The following is a 22,246-nucleotide window of genomic DNA, read 5'->3' on the forward strand; positions in this document are numbered from 1 at the left end:
TAGCGTGAGGACTGCTAAGCACTGATTTCTGCCAGACACGTGGGCCGACATGTTTCTGAATGAAGTGCAGACACTGCTGCAGTCCTGCCGGGAGTGTGCGAGAGTGGAACAAACAGTTCTAGTGTTTTCTGTCTTGTGAGGAACGGGGAAACAGCTCGACATTGACAAAAACATGAAGTTCTGCCACAGCGGTTTCTACCAGTGACGTTGTCGTGTGTCAAGCCTTTTTTTGGCACTATCACAATCAAGATTAATTTTGATTTTGGAAGTAGTAGAAGTGAATGTTCAACTTTATAATCCTTGAGAGGTACAATGAATGTGTTTTGTCCTAATGCGCCTAAGTGTTCCATGCACCTTTTTTTAGCTTAGATTATACTGTGTGCAGCAGATACATTAACTTGGTGAAAGTAAAAGTTAGAACATAAGCAGCAGACAACACAGTTGAGAAACAGGGCAGAATTGTTTCAAAACTTTCAAGCTACATTGACTGCGGCTTGCAGACTAACTTGTAGAATTTCTGAATTAATGCATTTGCTTTAGACACCTTAATTTCATTAAACGTCTACTTGGAACCCTTCTGAGACAATGTATGGGCACTGAAGATAACATACTGCCCCGGTCCTTCCATGTGACAGCTTGCAACCCGTACAGGCTTTTCTGCACATCACAATGTAGGTCAAGAACAGACGTATTGGGTGCAGCTATTTTTATGAGGATATTAATTCTTGAGGCATCCGTATACACAATACATGTGACTTCTGCTGCCACCATCTTGATACCTGAAATCTTAAAAAACAAAACAGTTCAACTTTCAGTGAAGGAAGGTGGCATGATGGACATGCTGTGTGCCCTGAAATAAGTCAGAGCTCAGAATTCAGCTCCGAACATACTAGCCACCACAAAGCAGCATGTGAGAACAGAGTTAATGCAAATAAGGCAAGACAAGCTCCCAAAATCGCAGGATTGGAAAGAGAAATTAGGTTCTGGGCCACAGACCTTGGAAGCAGTCACAAATACATATTGGGTGGTTTACCAGTGGCCGCGTGGGTCATAACAAAAGCATCCAACACAGAAAAGTGCTTGAAGATGGGTGCACGTCCACTGATTCTACACCGGAGGGCCCAGAAGCAGATTAAATGCAGAAAACATAGGAAGCATTTAATGCTAAGATTTGCAATTTTATACAGCGCAGAAATGGCCCGAAGGCATCAGAACGCTTTAAAACCCACAGAACTTGGATGTTTACATCACTGTATGTGTATACAGGAGTTAACACAAGAGAGAGTTACAACAAAAGAGCAGAGAACATGAACAGTTAAACAAAGGCAGATCATGGTGCATTGGAGAAAGTAAATAAGGATGGTCGAGGGTGAATTAACCAAGATGTCTGTCAAATAGGGGGAGCCTGAGGACCTTTTTGAAGGTTGCTAGGCAGGTGGTTAGACGGAGTGAGGGAGGCAGGGAGTTTCAGAGTCTAGTGGCGCTGTCAGAGAAGGACTGCTTTATGTATCATTCTTCCCTGAAGGCATGGGGCTCCAAGAGCAGAGATTGGGCATTTCTGGAACACCTATTTGCTCCAGAGATTTTCAGTTTCTCGTTTAGATAATATCTTTGAATTTGAGTCTTGTTCTGCAGGGAATAAGTGCACTTCTCTTAGAGGGTTTGGGTTAAGTAACTTGGTCCCTATTGTTAAAATATGGATAAGTGCTTGCCTTGTGCATCTTTTAGAATTTGTTAGTGGTGCCAAACATTGGTCCATGAGGGATGGCGCCATGGCAGACTTTCTAGATAACAAATGTTTATGCAAATTATTCCCATTGAGATTTAGTGTATCCACATTTACCCAATGAAGTTATCTTACAAATATTTTTGGAGTAACAAAACCTGGTTTGATTGGCAGAGTAGGCACCATGGCATGGAGATGGGAAACAAAGTATGGAAGAATATGATTTGCTAGTTTCAGGGGGAAGAACGTCCCTCTGATGATTGGACTGATCTGCAAGTCCCAGGTTGCTCTGTACACCTAGCCTTTCTGCACTGGTTATAACCGTTGAATAAGGTGACGGCGGGAAGAGAGGTTGTGACATTTCTCAAGGTGCTAGAAACGTAAGCATATGATTCAAGCGTAACCACAGATCAGCAAAGGAGTGAAGATTAACAAGAAGATTGTCCTCAGACAGAAGGTGTTGGTGATGGGGATGAAGATAACGCTCTAAGGGGAAGACTTTGAAGTCCTAAACGGGGCAGATGAGAGGGTTCTCGGACACTTACAGGAAAAAAAGAGTAAAGTGAGGGTAACACTACCTGCCATGGAGGAGGTCAGTTGAGATAAACTAGATTTCTTCTGTGAAAAAGAAATGAGGTTGTTTAGATGGTGGAAGAATAGCCCTTGTTTAAGGTTATGAGGAAAGTCTAGAGCTTTACTCTAGGCTCGAAGATTACAGCATGGATGTAAAGTGTAGGGTGTTATTCAGAAGAGTGATCTGCTTGCTGGTAATTAAAGAAGGTGAGTGGGGTCAAGGTGATGTGGAAATGCAGACGAGAAAGGCCTATGGTGACTGGTACAGAAAACATTTAGTGGGTTAGAGCCAATGGTATACTGTATTGCCTATGGCACATTTACATGTGAAGTACAAGTTGCATCTTCAGCAGCAGAAGGCAGGAGTTGGGTACTCCCAGATATAAGAAGGGAGGCTCAAGATAATATGCAGCTGTACTTAGGCGACATTCATTTTGTATACAGAAAAAATCACAATGCTTAGTTGGGCTACAATTATTGCAACAGTACTATTTCTACAACGGAGACAAACAAGTTACAGTACCACCCTTTTAGGAGGATCCTCCATCTAACTACAATAGTTACATTTTGAATGTTCCTAGGCAACAGGCTAGTGACATTGGACTCTGTGGCGAGTCTGTCCCACCTCTGAAAACAAGGAGCAGCATATAGGCACCTCCCCCCCATGCACTGATGTCAGTTTATCAACATACAATTTTGTCATCTTCAGAGACAGATCAACTGTCAAATTATGACACTCACAGTGTGCAAGGTCTAGCTTTGAACCTCAACCTACAGGAGGTCCACTCAGTGGATTTGGCAGGCGGGCAGTGAGGAATCTTTAATTAGAGTATCTACCAGAAAGACTTACAGAAGGTATGCAGCATGTGCTTCTAATACTTGTAACCACAAATTTCTCACACCTTGAATCAATACTAATGCAGACTCTCCCCCAGTACTGGTGGATATGAGAAGTGAACTTCACACCAGGAAGTCCTGCAGGACCAAACAGGCAAAATGATCCTCCCTCCAGACCTGATAATCGATTCAGAAGTGCATGATTAAGGTATGGACAGATGTCCCTGTAGCAACTTGGCAGATGTTGAACTCTGGAATGTCACTAGCCAGGGCCGTAGTCACAGACTTTGGATGAGTGGAATGAGCTTGAAGGCCCTGATGAAGCTCCTATGTAACAAGAGCATAACACAAGAAAAGGACAGCCCACCTCTATAAGGTCAGTTTCTGGACTGTCTTTCCTTTCTTTGCACTTGTGAATCCAACAAAAAGTTGATCGCACACCCAGTGCTTCTTAGTCCTATCAATGTAGAAATTAAGGGCCTACTGAAGATCCTGTCCTCCTCCTTGGAAGAATGTTGCAGATTACAAAAAAAAACAGAAAGAGTTATGAAAGGCCATACATGAAAAGGAAACAGAACTTTCTGGAGAACAAATGCACCACTTATAGGAGAACTAATGATTGAGCATGAAGCAGCAACTTGTTGAGGGAAAAGGTTGTCTAAGGCAGCTGATCAGAAAACCCATCCAATTCACAAATGCGATGTGTAGAAGTGATGGCAATGATAAACAAATGTCGCCAGAGTTGAAAGTCTCAGGGTGCAACTGGACAGAGGCTCAAACCATGCACACATCAAAAAGGTAAGGACTAAACTAAGGCCCCTTTAAGAACTGCATCACAATGGCTGACTTGAATAAAGAAAAGCTGACCACGTAAAGAAGGAAAGGCTAAAAGGGCTGATAAATAACCTTTAGCTGTGCCCATGGCAAAACTTTGCCTGCTCAAAGACCAAACAAACAACAGAATATCAGACAACTTGGTTTGATGAGGACTGATATGCATGTCCCCCACACCAGGTGATGAACTTAGACCAGTGGCCAGAGTGGAAGAATGTTGTGGATGGATGGCGAGCTGCCACATCCGGAGCGAGATCAAAGACACTTACTTGGTTCCACTCAATCTAAATGCACAGATATTTAGATGAACTATCTTCAGGTGCAGAACTCTGCTCTCCTGCTGGAACAACAAGTCCTCCCGAAGAGGCAGTCAAAGTGGAGGGCAGATGCTCAGATCCATCCAGCTATCTGGATGAACTGGGCATGGTTATTTCTGACATTTCTCACAATGCGTAGGGGCAGAGGCAAAATGTATAAAGGAGTCCCACCAAAGGTGAAATGAGCCTCACAGAAACTATCAGGGCGCAAAAAGTTTGAACACTGGACGTTCCCATCGGTCACAACCAGCCACCTCAGGAAGTAAAAGCCATTTGTGATCGGCAAGGTGAACCATGCTGAGTTGTTCCTCCCTGACGTTCAGGAAAACTGCCAGATGACTGACCATCACAGAGATCCCATGAGACTGGAGGTCACAGCACAGCTTTAGAGCTTCTAGAGACAAGGCATGGGAATCCCACAGCAACCTACTTGTTGCAGTACCACATAGCAGTTGTGTTGTCGATAAGATCCTGGCGCAACCTGCTCATGATGGAAAGTAAGCAAGCCTTGTTAGCTAGGAGGATGGCTTGCAGCTGCAGAAGGTTGATATGGTGACCCCAACCTGCTTCACAAGGGAACACCGGCCTATGATTTTCACTTCATTCAGGTGACCATCCCAGTCCGAATACAACATGTTGGTCATTACTTTGGATGGGGCAGGCAAAAATAGTCTGCTGCATGTCAGGCTGACATACACCATCCACAACCAAAGGTCCTGTGCTGCCTTTTCTGATATGGGGCTATTGTTCTGTGTTGGGCCCATGAAGGGTTCCCACCACAGCCCACAAGTACCAACGGAATGACCCACCAGTAGCGTTCACATGGATGGGAGACCAAGCAGTCTCAGAATCTTCTAACTGAAAACAAAAGTACAATAGCCTGAATGTCCTGGGACTCGTTGTGTAGGTGGGAAGGCCTTCCAATCGACTGTGTCTAGCACGGCACCCGTAAAGGGAACCCTCTGCACAGGGCAAAGATAGGACTTCAGCTAATTGATTAAAAGCCCCAGGGTGAACAGTAATGAAACTATAATTGTCAAGATGTCCAAGGCTGAGTGCAGCCAGCCAGTTACTGAGGTATGGGAATACATGTATTCCCAACCCGGAAGATGAGGCGCAATCACTTTTTTTAAAATCCCTGGGCCAAGGTAAGGCCAAAAGGGCCAACAGTGGGACTTGCGGATAGGCACATGAATGTATGTGGGTACCACTTTGATCAGATCCTTCACAAGCAGTGTCTTACCTTCTCTGGCTTAGACAATGGCATGACCCACCGATGTCTGGCCAAAAACTGGAGCAACTGAAAAACCTGAAGGACCCACTGGTCTGAAGTAACTGCACATCAGCCAGGTAGGTAAAAGTAGACTTCTGCCATCTACCAGTCCCACATGTCTTAGTGAGGGGAAACTAAAGCAGCCTTGTTAGGAGGACTGCTACATCTCCTGATGGCAACAAGCCTTGCCACCAGCTTGCTCTTTGAAGCCACAAAAAGGACAAACAGAATGCACAACATACTGTGAAGGCTACCCCAGTCAGTAGGCAAATCCCTCCAAACCCCTTCTCCCGAATGACCCTAGAACTTCCAGTACTGCTGAAGGAACTTGTGATCAGGGGAACGTATCCTTAGGGAGTGAGTTGTAGCCTAGCAACCCTAATCTCTCCATGGTAAAATCTGCCTTTTCACAGAAGAGCTTGGTACTCTCAAATGGCACGTCTATCAATGAGGCTTGGATGTCCCCTGAGAATTCAGTAAGCATGCATTCAAGCATGATTGAGGAGTACACAAGTGCTCATGATGTGGATGACACAATCTGCAGTATCCAGACCGGACTTCACAATATATTAGGCTGCATTTACAATTTGGGCACAGAAGAACCGAAAATGCTCAGGTAGAGAGGACAATCTCTAGCTTAAATTGTCCCAGAGTGTGTGTGTTTAGGGGCCCAAGAGAGTCTTACTGGACTGTCAATCTGAAGGAGCAGTAGGCAAAGCAACAGGGGCCATCTTGTTTGCTGAAGTCTGTAGGACAAAACTCTAAGGAGTTGGATGTTGCATTAGGAAGGATGAGTTATCAGAAGAAGGCCTGCGGCACCAAGCAATAAAGTGGCTTACAAGAGGACCAGAACAAGGCTGCCAGAAGAGCCTTAGTCAGGGCTATTTTATTTATTTATTTTGTTTTTTTTAATAAACCTTCAGCACGTTTACCTTAGTCTCCACTGTGGGCAACTGCAAATCTAAGACTTCCCCAGTCATGTGTACTAGTACCAAAAAGGATGCACTCTCTTCAGTAGGGGAACTCAAGGCCACCATCAGTAAAACAAGAGGGAGCAAATTGTCCATCTCCTTATTGTCATGTTCTTTGTGAGGAACCTGTTGAAGCCAATGGACCACATCAGAGATACACCCAAAATTGTTTTTCAACCTTCAATGGTACTGGCATAGAGGCAAGGGGACAGTAAAGGAATTCTCCTAAGTCACAAGCAGCGTGCCTTTTATTTCTTAATGGGACATAGGTCGAGATGTCGCTGGATTTGATTCTGGAGCAGATACCATAACTGGAATGAAAATTGGATCTGGTCTCTCTTGAGCAGAAGTCAGCACTAAACTTGGTACAACCTGTGGCAAATGTGTTGGATCGGTCAGCAGTGGCAGGCCTGCTGGGGAAGTCCATTTGTAGGCCATTGACAGAAAACAGGGCCTGCGGATGCAGCAGAGCCTGTTGGAACCATTCAAGACAACTGTAGCAGCATGTGTGTAAGGGCCTAAATCTTTTGTACAGTGGAAAACAGCCTAGTAAATTAGGAGCACACTGCCTCCAATCCTAGAATCTGGTTAGAATCTGATAATGGTGCCCATCGGGGCTTTCGAGAGCAGATTTACACAACTTTTCCCTCGAAGGAGAATGGCAGGACAGTATCAGATCCTGCTAGGCCTTCTTGCACTTGCATGAAGTCTTGTCTTTCAACCTCACCCTGATCTTATCTGAGGGCAAGGACTGGGAAAGATCTTAAACCTTCGAATGGAACCATCTCAGTGTCTTGTGCTTAACGTCAAAGCTTAGATTCGCCCTTACTCATGGCCTTCTGATGCATCACAGAGCATTTGTCGCATGACACCGAGCCATGTTTGGAGCCAAGGCACAAAAAACAGACACCAGGGAGGGACTATGATTAATATCGGATTGCTACAGATGTGGCACAACTTAAATCACATTGTCTTAGGGTGAGACATTCCTGCACACTGGCACAAATGCTTTTTGGGCAAAGTTGGTAAAACAGCGAAGTAGTGTGGAGCAAAGCTCTGAATCAGGTCAAATGTGTGGAAAATGAGGAAGTGATGCCAGTGCACAGGGGTGGCACCTATATGGAGCTCTGTGTCTGTGCTTCTGGGCATGAGACAGAGTAGCCAAGAAGTCCAATGGCATCACATACCATAGCGCTGGTTGTTGCAAAAAGTGTTGCCGATCCAGTCTTGTACGTGGAAGTTTAATTGGTAGAGAATCTGCAGTTAGAAATATCCATCAGAAACTGACACAGTAACATGTTGATAATGCATCATGTTATAAACAGACGGTAATACAAATGGAAACCTGATCCTATTAATTCCAGCCACTTGCTGACTTTTCCTGTAGGCATGTGTAGTAATCAAAGGAAGAACTCTCTGTAGTGAAGACTGTGCTGCTATTCATTGGATAAACACAAAATATAAAAGTGGCACTTACAGACCACAAAACTTAAGGTGGTATCAGTAATATGGCAGTATTTACATGCAATGAAGGGCACATTTTGCTCCTAGGAACAAATGCATTACCACATTTATGTTTCCCTTTTGTTGAAATAGTAAAATGTAACATGACCTAAATCAAAATTAACTAAAAACTTTCTGGCAAGTGTGGATCAGCAGCCCTGAACTAAAGAGGCTTATCAGAGAAAAATGTCATAGTTTAAGTCATTCTTAGCACACAACAAAAATAACGAATGCCCTGAAGTACTCATTAATACTGCCCCGTTGATCTTGAACTCACTATGGAAAGGTAAAACTCATTACAACATACATGTTCACTATGTGAAAGCTCAATGTATTGGGCGTATGTACAGAAAATGATCAATTCCACGCTGTGTGTTTGTACTCTTCAAAAATGTTAATACAATGGTTTTTTAAATACATATAAATGTCTCCCTTCTTCCGAGGTCTGGACCCTTACCATGGAGGGGCTTGAAGTGAGGGTGAGGAGCTTTGTGATGAGTGTTTCCAAGTGCAGGCTCATTATCGGAGCAGCGTCTAGCATGAGGGGTTCTAAACAAGTCAGAGTAGACAACTGAACCACTCGATCAGGACAAGATAATGCCTCCAGCAATAAAGCGAACAGCTGAAACGAGACAGAAGGATAAGGCGGTGCAATTAAGTGTCTAAAACATTTAGCTAAATAAGAGCCATTTCCACCAAGGTCGGAATTCTTGCAATGATACTGCACTCATGTAAAGACCCACTCAACTCATACCTCACCAAATCTTACTGGCAACAGTAGTGAATACACATATAGCTTTGCCGACAAGAAAGTGCCAGACACAAGCAATGTTTAATAAGTCCACACAATAAATCATTTGTTCCCTGCAGCACACTTTTTTGGTTATTACGCACCCAAGCCTTTTCCATAAAAATCAAACCTGCATCACAAGTGTACCAAAAGTGGTACTGCCATTTATTGTCTTGTGAAAGGACGCAATGATAAAACCAGCATGATGTATTAAGTACTGTGTGACACACTTTAACAGGGTCATAGGCACTGGTGAGCAATGTGAGAATATACAGTATTAACGTATACTGTTCTCAAGCACCAAATTCACACCCTAGATTCTGACCAAGATTTGTAATAGCAATTGTCAAACATTCTGGACAGAACATACACAGACAGAAGCACAGACACCAGTACCACAGAACACCTTTTTACCGTGAATCAATTCCCGTTACATACTTGTCCAACAAACAACATTGAACTACAAATCAGTACAACCAACAGCATCCATTAATAGGATTTGTGCTTGTTCTCACCGATGGCAGCTCTGTCATTAGGACCTGCTTTGGCAGACAATTCAGGACTTGTGATAGTGCCTTCAGGTAGTTTGACTTGTTATCTATTTTGTAATAAGAGAAGAAGAATTAAAATTATTAAAAGGCACAGCAAACACCTAGAAGGCAAAGACACATTTTCTTAAATAGATGTTGTAACACAACAATATTAGAACCTAGTTTCTTTTCTTTAATATATATTTGTTTTTTGAACTACGGATACCGTTCACTCTATGAATGTGAGTTCACAGTCTCAATTCATAGGCTCAAAGGCTACAGGCACAATGATTCTCTGACATTATATAGGCATATTATTTGCTCGTCATACTTTTATTCATATTTGCTGATTTATATGCAGTGCCTACTTTTTAGGTGTGATTACTTAAAGTGAATGCAGCATCTATAACACAAAGTGGTGCCAAAAAGTGCCGGGGAAACATCTTTTGTATAAAAGTGTCTAATATAATTTCAACATAGAGCAAACATGCTTCTGCTAGACTATAGACACAAAACAAGCACATCGATTTTACTTCGTGAAGTTCCCTAATTCAAAAACATCCAGAGGCAATGGAAAGGACATTAAAGTCATTCGTACAATTGCCTTACATGGAGAAAGCCGACAGACACTGGGACAGCATATCCTTCACATCCTGAAGAGCACATGTGCGTTCGACAATGAGTTCCAACATATCCAGTAACCAAAACTGTCTTGCAGAGTTGTGTGCTATTTTAATAGCTTTGCTCTGTATCTTACCTTATGAATCACTCTTTGCAAAAGAGGGAAGGAAGGTCATTCATAATAAAGCAGGCCTGTCCAATCACAGAATGACCCATTCTGAAAAAAATTTGAACATCAAAAGGGACACCTCGTGTCGCAGACCTGTCTCAGATGTCACTGAAGAGTTCTCATCTGGAGAAAGTGCTGCAGACAGAGTTCTCAAATGTCCTTAAAGAGAACGCTTTTGGGGAATGGCACATGACATCAGGAAAACGCATGAAGCCAGACCTAAAAGTCCCAGGACACACCTGACTTTTTAATGAGAATTGCAGAACAGTCTGTCACATTTTGGGCTCTTTCATGTACAGGAAAAAGCAGTTCTCTCGTTGTGTCTATGATTGTCTCAATAAAATATGGCTGTTGTGATGTCAATAAAGAAGACGTTTCTTTGTTGATGAAAAAGCACAAGACAAGCAAAATGTTGCCTGCAGCATCTACATGTCTTGCTACTTTCTATGGGGATCTCACTTTAATCCGCCATTGGCCCTTGTACAAGCTTATTTAGATCCACTATCCTGAGTAGGCAAATTACTACTATTGCCGGGATACTGATGAAAAGTCTTTGTGCAGGAGTGAGCCAGAAAAGCAGCACAACAAATTTGTACTGTTTCCCTCCAACCACAAATCTAGGTTAATTTCTCTTACAAGTGCATACGGTGTTATAAAAACAAAATGCTTGAATATCTGGTGACACCACCCGCTCTTCCCTTGGAACTGGTTATAAAGTCTTCTTTAGAACATGTCTCCTAAGATACTTAGTCAGTAATCTGAGTCTGAGAATGCGAAGAAATACCCTCTTTTTCCAGACTATAAAATATCTATGGAAGAATCCCTTCCCTCTCACTAAACATTCAGCCTTGTCTAGCGCCTATTTCTGTAATAACACTGCAACCACTTCTTTAAGATGCCTGCTTGGGTGGAGAATGGATAAGGACACGCTGATGAGAGGGCAGCTTTTCTGGATCTCCTGCTGCAGTATTGTGGCATTTGAAAATTACACTTCCGGAGGGTTTGAGACGGTGGGATCTGACAAGGGAGTAGAGGACCCATATTCCCCTCTCTCTCTCTCTGTGGTGACTAAAGAGTTGTTGCTGCTCTGGAGGCTTAGGTTACTGCCAAGGGTGGGTGTGGGACTCAACACAAATATTTCATTGGCAGTACTTTTCATGAAGTTACCATGCAGGACCCACATAATTCCTGCATTTGGTGCCTGGAGTTGGGACATGATGTCCTGACTTGCAACTCCTGTGTCTCCATGCAACAGAAGGCCATCAGGCAGAGTGTTTCCTCTTCAAAGCCTTCATGGTTACACCAAACTGTTTCCCTCGTATCAGGTAGGTCCCTATCTTGGAACAATCTTTAGAAGAAAAATGGTCCTTTAGTGTGTAGTATTGTAAATTCATAAGCTCTGCATACTCCTTCCATGTAGACTTTGGCATGGACTTTGCTACTTGTTTTTCTTCCAAGAGGTTCCATCCACAAGTCCTGTTGTGACTCCAGCCTTATTTCAGAGTGCATCAGCATAATGGTTCCACCTCAGACTGTTTTCCCTGCTCAGTGGGCAAGTAGTATAAGTAGAAGGCATTCCTGAAGCAGAAGCTCAGCATAAAAAAATAATATGGAAGTATGGAAGAGATACACCAAATGTAATCATTGCTAGGTTCTGGGCTGGAGAGTAGGCACGTGTAAGTCTACAGCAGTACAAGCTGTGAACAGAACGTTTACAAGGTAACATTTTTAGTTTACAGCGCGTGTAACTATAGACACATATGCTACACACAGACAGTAAAGCAGTCCCTTTAAATAGCGGTGGGTAGGAAGCAGATGATGCAGATGTCTGGAACAGGTTCCTTCGCACCATTTGGCTAACTAAAGCTGGTTGGCACTCCAGGACACGTACACAGCAATACATGGTAAATATGTGTGGGGTTGACCAATTAGAAGCATTACAGATACTTAAGATAGGAATATTACTTAAAACGATGGTGTGACTCCCTTTTTCTCTGTAGTGTGTGCTCTTGGCACAGGTAGAGTGTGCTTGGCCTTAGCGTAACTAGTTTGAATACATTTAAATATACATCTGGCAATTCCAGCATTGGAAATAGCAGATCCGTTGTGGCGTTTTGTAAAGGGTACAAACAGTTGGCTAGACTTTCAGAATGGTTTAGTTTTTTCAATATAATACCTGATCACTCTTAACATTGAGAGTGTGAAGAATCCTTTCAGCTACAGACTTTGGCTGTGGGAAAAAGACATGCAGTTTGGTGGATGTAATGGTGAAACAACCTTGGGTAGAAACGTAGAGATAGGATGGGTCTTCACACTAACCCTGTGAACATGAATGTATGGTTTGAGTATGGTAAGAGATGGCAGTTCACAAATGTGTCTGAATCAAGTGACTGCTATGAGGAAATCCACCCTCCACGAAAAGAACTGTAATGCACATTAATGCAAAGAAGGGCCCATAAGTCATGTGAATACCAAATTCAGGTTCCATACAAATGCAAGGGAGTCTTTGAAGGGATGACACTTTTTAGCCTTTCAATGAAATTCTAACAGGTTCCATAAAAATAGAGGAGTGTTGTACGTTTGGAGGCACACTGTGTAGGAAAGAACCCTTTTTTTGACACAAGCACCCTCACTTTTTGCATGGTAACAGATGCAATTTTGACTGAAAGTGCACTGGTTTCCTGCTATCTAGGTCCCCAGTGCCAGATCTCTAACCCTAAAACTGTGCAAATTGTTCCCCAATTGGCAATACCTTTAGCACCCAAAGTCCCTAGTAAATGGCACACCTGGTACCTAGGGCATGGGTACCAAAGAGGGTCCCCAACGGCTGTAGCATGTGTTGTGCCACTCTCAGGGACGCCCCACCTAGCACAAGCAGACTACCATTGCAGGCTGTGTGTCTTGGTGCAGCTAAAAGTGAAAACACAACATGGCACACAGCCATGTTCCCTAACACTGCATGTAATATATGTAAGTCACCCCTACAGCAAGCCTTACATCCTTAAGGCAGGGTAGCTTATATTACATGTGAGGACATATCTGCAAGAGCAGATATGCTCCTGCTGCTTCATTGTCGATTCTTAGACATAGTGAGTAAATGGGGAAGCCATTTTAAGTACATGTGCTGGACACTGGTCAATACGAGTTCCCCAGGTACATGATGGTTTCACTGAAAATAAGGATGTTTGATATCAAACATCTCATATTAATCAGTGAGGGATGTATTACATGCACCCAGAGGCCACCTTAGAGGTGCCCCTGAAAAACATACCATTTACCTGTGTGCTGGCTGACTAGTTCTAACTAGGCTGCCACCACCTGACAGGTTTCTGATCCAAGAGTGAGAGCCTTTGCTCTTGGGTGGACAGGAACAAAGCCAGCTGTAAAAAAAAATGCCTCTTATGCCATGGTAACCCCCCACCCTTTTGGCCTGGTTTCTGGTGCAATTTCGACTGAAAGTGCACTGGGTCCCTGCTAAACAGGCTCCTAGTGCCAGACCTCATTCCCCAAAACTACACCAATAGCAAATCTTTAGCTACCACTGTAAGTAAGTTCCTAGTAAATGGTTCTCCTGGTACCAAATGCATGGAGTAATAAAGGAAGGCCCCTGAGAGCTGCAGCAGAAATTGTGCCACCCTCAGAGACCCTCTTACTAGGTGCACACAGTGATGCCTTCACAGGCTGCTTGTCTTGGTACAGAACTGAAATGAAAGCACGACATGGTACACAGCCTGTGTGCTCTGTCCCCTCTACACTGCAGGCAATAAATGTAAGTCACCTGTCTAGCAGGCCTTCCAGCCCTAAAGGCAGAGTGCACTTTATTACATGTGATGACATAGCTGCATGAGCGGATATGCCCCTGCAATGTCTTTGTTGATTCTCAGACATAGTAAGTGAACAGAGAAGCCTTTTTAAGTACACGTGCTGCATACTGGTCATTACGAGTTTCCCAGCTACATGATCGCTTCACTGAAAATAGGGATGTTTGGTATCAAATATCTCGTATTACTAAACCCTTACTGAATCCGGTGATGGATTTATTAATACATGCACTCAGATGGCACCTTAGAGGTGCACCCTGAAAACCTACCAACTCCTTAGTGTGGGCACTGACTGGTGCAGCCACCTTAGACAGAGATCTGGTCCCCTGAGGTGAGAGTCAATGCTCTCGAGGGCTCAGAACAAAGGCCTGCTCTGGGCAGAGGTGTGACCTCGTCTCCTAGGCAGGGTGAAAATTCCAGCGAGGGGAGCTTCAAAGGTCTTGCCACCTTTTTAATGAGACCCAGGTCTCTCCAGATGGTAGAGATGACCAACTCCCCTGCACTGAGCCTACTTTTGGCAGCAGCACATGTAGGAAAATTAGTTAAATTAGGAGGAGTGCCCACTTCATGTCTGTCCCACCCCTAAGGTGGACAAGCTGAAGTGGACACTACTTTTTAAATTCCTTCATCTTCTTTGGGAGGAATTAGGCCAGTAGGGTTAGAGGTTTGCCCACTTCCCAAAGGAAGTGATCATAAGAAGGGTGTAGTCACCCTAAAGGTGAGTATCCCACTGGCTACCACCTGGCACTCCCTGTAACACCCCTAAATTCAGTATTTAGGCGGCAGCCCTTAACCCTAGAACTCAGATTCCTGTTAACCTAAGAAGAGCCAGACACCACAGAGTCACAACAGCAGAGAAGACTAAAGATACCAACTGTCTTGGCCCCAGCCCTACCGACCTGTCTGCAGCCCTCAAAGAACCAGCACCAACAGACGACTTGTCCTGCAGCCCCACAACCTCCAAAGCCTTGGGAGGACTGCCTGCCTTCAATAAAGATCAAGATCTCCCATAGACAGGGGGCCTGTCCAAAAGAAACCAACTTCAAAGAAGAAGTCTGCCTGAGGAACTGTGAAAATGACTTTGGATCCATCATTGCACACGACGCCCACAGCCCAAGCCCAAGTCCAAGCGGCCCGCCGGTCCAGTGAGGGTTCCCCAGAGATTCTGATCCCTGCCGGACTCTACCTCAAATGCTGCAGGGTCAATCTGAAGACTCCCCCTGACCGCCACCTGCCTTGTAAGCTGTTGCCCGTGCACCTGGAGCCCCTGGGCCTTGGGGAGCTGGACCGCCGGTGTCCCTACTTCCCCTGGCATCTGAACTTACATGATCAGCTGTGGGTTTTCTTCTTTCAACCTCCTGGCCCGAGCCTGCAGCCTTTTTCCAAGACTGATCTCCCCCACTGACTTACATTGGGCGCCTAATACTGATTTTGTGCTATGCACCCGGTCGCCCCTGTGCCACTGAGGGTGTAGGTTGGGTGCTACCTTGTGACCCTGCCTTGTACTTACCGCAAATCCTGGAGATCAACCCCTGTCCTTGCTTTACTCAAGCGCTTCTTCAGTTACCCCCTGTCTCCACTGGTTAACACTGGGCACCTGATGCTGAGCTGGCACTCTGCATCTACCGCCCCTGTGCTGCTAAGGGTGTAAGTTTAGTGCTGCCTTTTTGCCCCCCTCTCCCAACCTCCCAGTGCTTACCTCAACCCCAAGAGTCCAACCTCTGACACCGCTTTTACTCACCTGTGAGCAGCGCATCCATGTTCACCCCCAGTCTTCATTGGATAACATTGGGCTCCCGTATCTGAATTTGACCACTGCACCCAGCCGCTCCTGTGTCGCTGTGGGTGAACTCTTGGTACAGGTTTGAAACTTGCCTGATGTTGACCCCCAACCCTGAAAACTAGATCTGTAAGTCATGTACTTATCTGCAAAACTGCATTCTTGTTTCCCCCCCATAGGTTAACACTGAAGACTCTGAAAATTGCATTGTGTTGATTTTTTAAACTGAAAAGTATTTTTAATTTAAAAACTGCTTACCTTATAACGAAGTTCTTTGGTTCAAAGCATTTATAAAAGCAAACGTTATTTTTCTAATTTAGTCTTGGATTTATTCTTTGTGTGTGTCTCATTTATTGCCTCTGTGAGTAACAAATGCCTTAGCACGACTCCTTGATAAGCCTAACTGCGCGCCCACACTACCACAAATAGAGCATTAGACCTATCTATTTCTGCCTCTGTGAGCCATTGGAGATCCACTGAACTCTCTGCCCAGTGTACTTCATTGTAGTACACTAAAGAGAGAGCCAGATTCTTACACCTGCCTTGGCAGGGGCGTTAGCACACCTCTCCCAAGAGGATGACCTGCAAATCTGCATTCCGAGGCAGAGGTTTCAAAGAAGCCAAGCACCCTTGGCATGCAGATCTGTTTTCCTCAAAGGAGGGGATACCGACCCTCCTGTCCCAGGGCCCATCTGCTACCTGGGCAGGTGGGAAAATTAGTAGTCAGAGAGACCAGCCGAACTCCCAAGTCAGTAACACCCCTAAGGTGAGCTGCCTGATGTGGACACAATTTCTGAAAGTTTGACATCTTGGTGATGACAGAACTAGGGACTACTCTGGAAAAGGTTTATGCCCACTCCCCACAGGAAGTGGTCATAAAGGAGGCATAGTGGCCCATTGGCTCCTACCCCAATCTCCACTAAACGCCCCTAAATTCAGTATTTAGGGGAGCCCCTGACACCAGGAAATCGGATCCTGCTGACCTGAAGGACACTCCCGGGACGCAAAAGGCAAGAACTGAAGACCAGTGACTGACTTGGTGCCAACCCTGCCAGCCTGCCTGTTGACTTTGACAATTGCGAGAATGATGCCTTATCCTCCAGCTGCTGAAACTTCCAAAAGCCCAGGAAGACTGCCAGCTTTCACCCCAGCACAAGGAACTCCAGTGGAGTAATGGAGCTGCTTCCCTGCACCCTTGCAGGCACATAAAAAAACACTGAAGAGGCCTGGACTGCCAAGACCAAACACCGGACAGCACCACTGCACCCATGCCCTCCAGCCCAAGTTGAAGTGGGCCAATGGTGCCAGCGTGGTCTCCAGCCTCTCCAGAGACATAGTCTATTGTGGGTGTCCCCACTGCAACCTTCACACCAAAAAAGCAGATATCCCTGACATGTTGATCCATAATGTATTGCCCCTGGATCAGGGGTCTGGGTATCTGGCTGCAGAGATTTGGCATTATGCATTTTCAGGAGTGGCAAACAGGTCTATTGCGGGAATCCCCCAATTTTGGAAGTACTTTTGGATGACTTGTGGGTGGATCTTCCACTCACATACTTACTTGTTGATGTGTCCTGTTGAGCAGGTCCTCAATGTCATTGTCCACCCCCTGAAGATGGTCTGCCAACAGATGTATGTTGTGGCGAGTCTGCCCAATGCCAAATCTCCACAGCCAGCTGCGAAAGCTGAAGTGGATTGGGTACCCCTCCCCTCAGCCCCATTTCCGGATTAAAAAAACATGGTGTTACATTGTCTTTTTTTTAATCAGCTTCCCCCTCAAGAAGTGGCAAAACACATTGAGGGTTAATCTACAGGGAGTGCAGAATTATTAGGCAAGTAGTATTTTTGAGGATTAATTTTATTATTGAACAACAACCATGTTCTCAATGAACCCAAAAAACTCATTAATATCAAAGCTGAATATTTTTGGAAGTAGTTTGTAGTTTGTTTTTAGTTTTAGCTATGTTAGGGGGATATCTGTGTGTGCAGGTGACTATTACTGTGCATAATTATTAGGCAACTTAACAAAAAAAAATATATACCCATTTCAATTATTTATTATTACCAGTGAAACCAATATAACATCTCAACATTCACAAATATACATTTCTGACATTCAAAAACAAATCAGTGACCAATATAGCCACCTTTCTTTGCAAGGACACTCAAAAGCCTGCCATCCATGGATTCTGTCAGTGTTTTGATCTGTTCACCATCAACATTGCGTGCAGCAGCAACCACAGCCTCCCAGACACTGTTCAGAGAGGTGTACTGTTTTCCCTCCTTGTAAATCTCACATTTGATGATGGACCACAGGTTCTCAATGGGGTTCAGATCAGGTGAACAAGGAGGCCATGTCATTAGATTTCCTTCTTTTATACCCTTTCTTGCCAGCCACGCTGTGGAGTACTTGGACGCGTGTGATGGAGCATTGTCCTGCATGAAAATCACGTTTTTCTTGAAGGATGCAGACTTCTTCCTGTACCACTGCTTGAAGAAGGTGTCTTCCAGGAACTGGCAGTAGGACTGGGAGTTGAGCTTGACTCCATCCTCAACCCGAAAAGGCCCCACAAGCTCATCTTTGATGATACCAGCCCAAACCAGTACTCCACCTCCACCTTGCTGGCGTCTGAGTCGGACTGGAGCTCTCTGCCCTTTACCAATCCAGCCACGGGCCCATCCATCTGGCCCATCAAGACTCACTCTCATTTCATCAGTCCATAAAACCTTAGAAAAATCAGTCTTGAGATATTTCTTGGCCCAGTCTTGACGTTTCAGCTTGTGTGTCTTGTTCAGTGGTGGTCGTCTTTCAGCCTTTCTTACCTTGGCCATGTCTCTGAGTATTGCACACTTTGTGCTTTTGGGCACTCCAGTGATGTTGCAGCTCTGAAATATGGCCAAACTGGTGGCAAGTGGCATCGTGGCAGCTGCACGCTTGACTTTTCTCAGTTCATGGGCAGTTATTTTGCGCCTTGGTTTTTCCACACGCTTCTTGCGACCCTGTTGACTATTTTGAATGAAACGCTTGATTGTTCGATGATCACGCTTCAGAAGCTTTGCAATTTTAAGAGTGCTGCATCCCTCTGCAAGATATCTCACTATTTGTGACTTTTCTGAGCCTGTCAAGTCCTTCTTTTGACCCATTTTGCCAAAGGAAAGGAAGTTGCCTAATAATTATGCACACCTGATATAGGGTGTTGATGTCATTAGACCACACCCCTTCTCAGTACAGAGATGCACATCACCTAATATGCTTAATTGGTAGTAGGCTTTCGAGCCTATACAGCTTGGAGTAAGACAACATGCATAAAGAGGATGATGTGGTCAAAATACTCATTTGCCTAATAATTCTGCACTCCCTGTAATGGTTAGCATTTCCAGGTAATTGATGTGGTGACCCGGGTGCTGTGGAGTCCAAGTGCCTTAGACTGTCATGTGGTGAAGGTGGGGCCCCCTTCCCCCCCATGAGAGACAGATTTGTGGTGATTGCCATTGTTGGAAACGGGTTTAGAAAGGGGATTCCAAGCAACAAATTGTTGCTGTTCCACCAGTGGAGCGCATGGTGGGCACTTGTTATCAATAATAGATCCTAAAAACGGCCTCCCCCTTGTGCCTACTGTAGTGACAGACACTCTTGTAACCAATCACATGTGAAACCTGGTGTGTACTACAATGCTATGCAAGAAGTTACCATTCCTAACACTTTCATCATATTCTGATGAGTGATGGAGAGGTGTGTCTGAAGAGGCGGCAACTGTTGGCAAGCCATTACCCTTTGTTGGTTTGGGTATTCCTTGCCCCTTTTTGCAATCAAAACAGATCCTTAAATGGGCTTATTTTGCTGGGGAGTGGGGAGCAACATTTTCACATTGATCATGAAACCCAGTTTGTGCAGTAAAGACACTGCCACCTGAGTGTATGCTAGACACTGGTGTTTGCTGTTGCTCTTTATCAAGAAGGTATTTTTAGGTATGGAAACACATGAATAAGATGTCAACAAGGAGGGGCTGCTATGACTTCTGGGCACTTTGGAATCAATGAATGTTGAGAAGGGGCTTTGTGAATTTCGAGGCAGTACACTTCTCGCACAAGGCGGAAAACCCACTGATCTCATGTAATGTTTATCCAGTATGACAGGAAGTGGGTTATCCTTTCCTCAACAGGTGTACTGTGATCTGGAGGACTAGAGTCACTGTTCTGTAGTTGAGGACCCCCTGGTAGAACCACTTGTACCTTTTCCTTATGTGTGTTTATAGGTGTTGCTTAAAGGATAGATCACTTACCTGTATAATAAGCAGGCCTTTTCATTGTGCTGACCAAGTTCTATACAGTTTCCCAAAGTATCTTTGCATACATGGCTTTTAGACCAATTTGACTGTGGTTTTTAGGTCGAGTGCACAAGCAGTTTGACCTGTTGTAATTATTGTGGGCTTTTAACCACACCAACTCACACTCATCACTTTCAGTCATTCGTGGGCTTGCCTTTCAAAAATCATTTGATGTCATTGGTGAATGCTTTACTTTTGTCCCACCTTGAGGCTGTTTTTTCACACCGTGCAGACTGTCCCTGTTACATGGATTATTGCACGATTGTTGATATAATTCAGTCTGGGCAAACTATTTCTTTTGTGGGTTTCCCCTTCCTGATGCATGGCAGGTACAACAGCGTGAACTCGATTGGCGGTGTTAGAGCACTGGTAACATTGTTCCCAGTTACCTAACCAGAGTCATTTATTGTGGCTCTCCCCTCAAAACACATGACATTGGTGGATGCTTTATGTAAAATAGAAATCCTCAAAGCGAAAGTGGCTATTCCAGTACAGCCGGAAAGCCAATACTACAATATTCACTGCCCTTGGGAAAACACGACCCATAATGCTTTGAGCATTACTTTAACAAAACATTTTTGCCTGTAACTCAGCCTGTGGTGGTCGTAGGACAATGGAACCACCACCAAAACTGCCACAATAACATGCTCTTTCCGCCTACATCTTCTCTGGGTCCACATACTAGATTAGTGGGGACCGCAAAATAATAACCCCTCCCCACCATTCAGAGTCTATTTACCCTCTTTCATGGCTGGAACGTTTGTTTTACTGCTGGGAATAGCCTGGGTTTTGTAATATTATTGTTATAGGCCTGCTATTCCTGACTATATTTAATGCACTACGCCCTCTATTGGCTAAATATTGCCATTTTCTTTTTGTGTGGTTATGCCCTATAGAGGCTAACTATATAGTTACATGACCATGCTTTTTACAAAAGCTATTTTCATTGTTGTGTCCTCTAGGGGCTGCTCTAGGCATTACAGTCACATCAACAAATTTAAATATTCTCGGCATGGAAATGTGTCCCATAATGCTTTTCAGGGCATTACTTTTACAAAACATTTTTGCTCATAGTAGTCCTAGGACAATGGGACTACCTTCAAAATATTGACCACAATGTGCTCTGTCTACATCATCTCTGGGTCCCCCACACTATGTTAGTGGGGACTTCAAAATAATAACCCCTACCACCATTCATTATCTTTTTAAGCTTTCTCTTGGCTAGAACATTTGTTTTACAGCTGGGAGAAGTTATGTTTTATGAGTCTTGTTTGTAATATTTCAATAGTCTTGCTAGCCTAGAAAATGTGTAATGTACTATGGAAATAAGGAAGTAGAGGGAGTAAACACCTGCTCCTTGTTGGTGTAAACATATGGTTACACTCCATTACTTTCTCTCATCTTTTTTTTTGCATGTAGATATGCTCTCTAAGGGCTGACTGTATGGTTACATGACAATGTTTCTTCCAAATGCTATTTTTATTGTGGTGCCTTCAATGGGCTAATATTCACGTTTGCTCATATCTCAGCCCGACAGACGAGACCACCTTCAAAATGCTCTTTCTGTTTACATCACTTCTGGGTCCCCACACTAGCTTAGTGGGGACCCCAAAATAATAACCCCTCCCACCATTCAGTGTCTTTTAAGCTTTCCCATGGCTATAACTTTTGTTTTACAGCTTTGAGAAGTTTTGTTTTAAATGCCTTGTTCGTAATATCATTGCACTAGGCATGCTAACTCTAAAAATGCCCTCTAGGGGCTAAATATACGGTTACACTGCATTACTTTCTTTTGTTTTTTTTCATGGTGTTATCCCCTCTAGGGGCTAACATTATAGTTACATGACTGTTTCTTGCAAATGATTTTTTTTATTATGGTGCCATCTATTGGCTATTTTGAGCATTACAGTCTAATGTCAAAAGTTTATTTCTGATAAAGGTTTACATGATAATTGTATATGTTTTAATAATCTCTCCAGGCCAACATTACATCCTTATTACACTATGACTGTTTGAACACTCTTGAAATGTTTGGGTGACCCTTCTAGTTTATTTCTCCTCAGTTACTATCTTGTGTGTCTATCTGAGGAATTGTGTCAGCCAGCCAGCAAGTCTGGTGGTCGGGTGGTGAAAGTGGTATTCTATTGGAATTAGCATGGCAGATTTAAATTAG

At 44.0% G+C, this 22,246-nt stretch overlaps 1 protein-coding gene across 1 annotated transcript in view; it reads right to left on the minus strand.

Annotated features, from left to right (window-relative positions):
- The window catches only part of MMS19 (MMS19 homolog, cytosolic iron-sulfur assembly component), a 493,377-nt gene that overhangs the window by 17,452 nt on the left and 453,679 nt on the right, over positions 1-22,246 (minus strand). Inside the window, exons 27-28 of the mRNA XM_069239619.1 lie at positions 9,340-9,422; positions 8,492-8,656 (exon numbers count right to left, since the gene is read on the minus strand). Coding sequence (XP_069095720.1) covers positions 8,492-8,656; positions 9,340-9,422 — 248 coding nt within the window. The remainder of the gene's footprint in view (positions 1-8,491; positions 8,657-9,339; positions 9,423-22,246) is intronic.

Source organism: Pleurodeles waltl, chromosome 6 (assembly GCF_031143425.1).
Source record: "Pleurodeles waltl isolate 20211129_DDA chromosome 6, aPleWal1.hap1.20221129, whole genome shotgun sequence".
In the NCBI taxonomy this organism is placed as follows: domain Eukaryota; kingdom Metazoa; phylum Chordata; class Amphibia; order Caudata; family Salamandridae; genus Pleurodeles; species Pleurodeles waltl.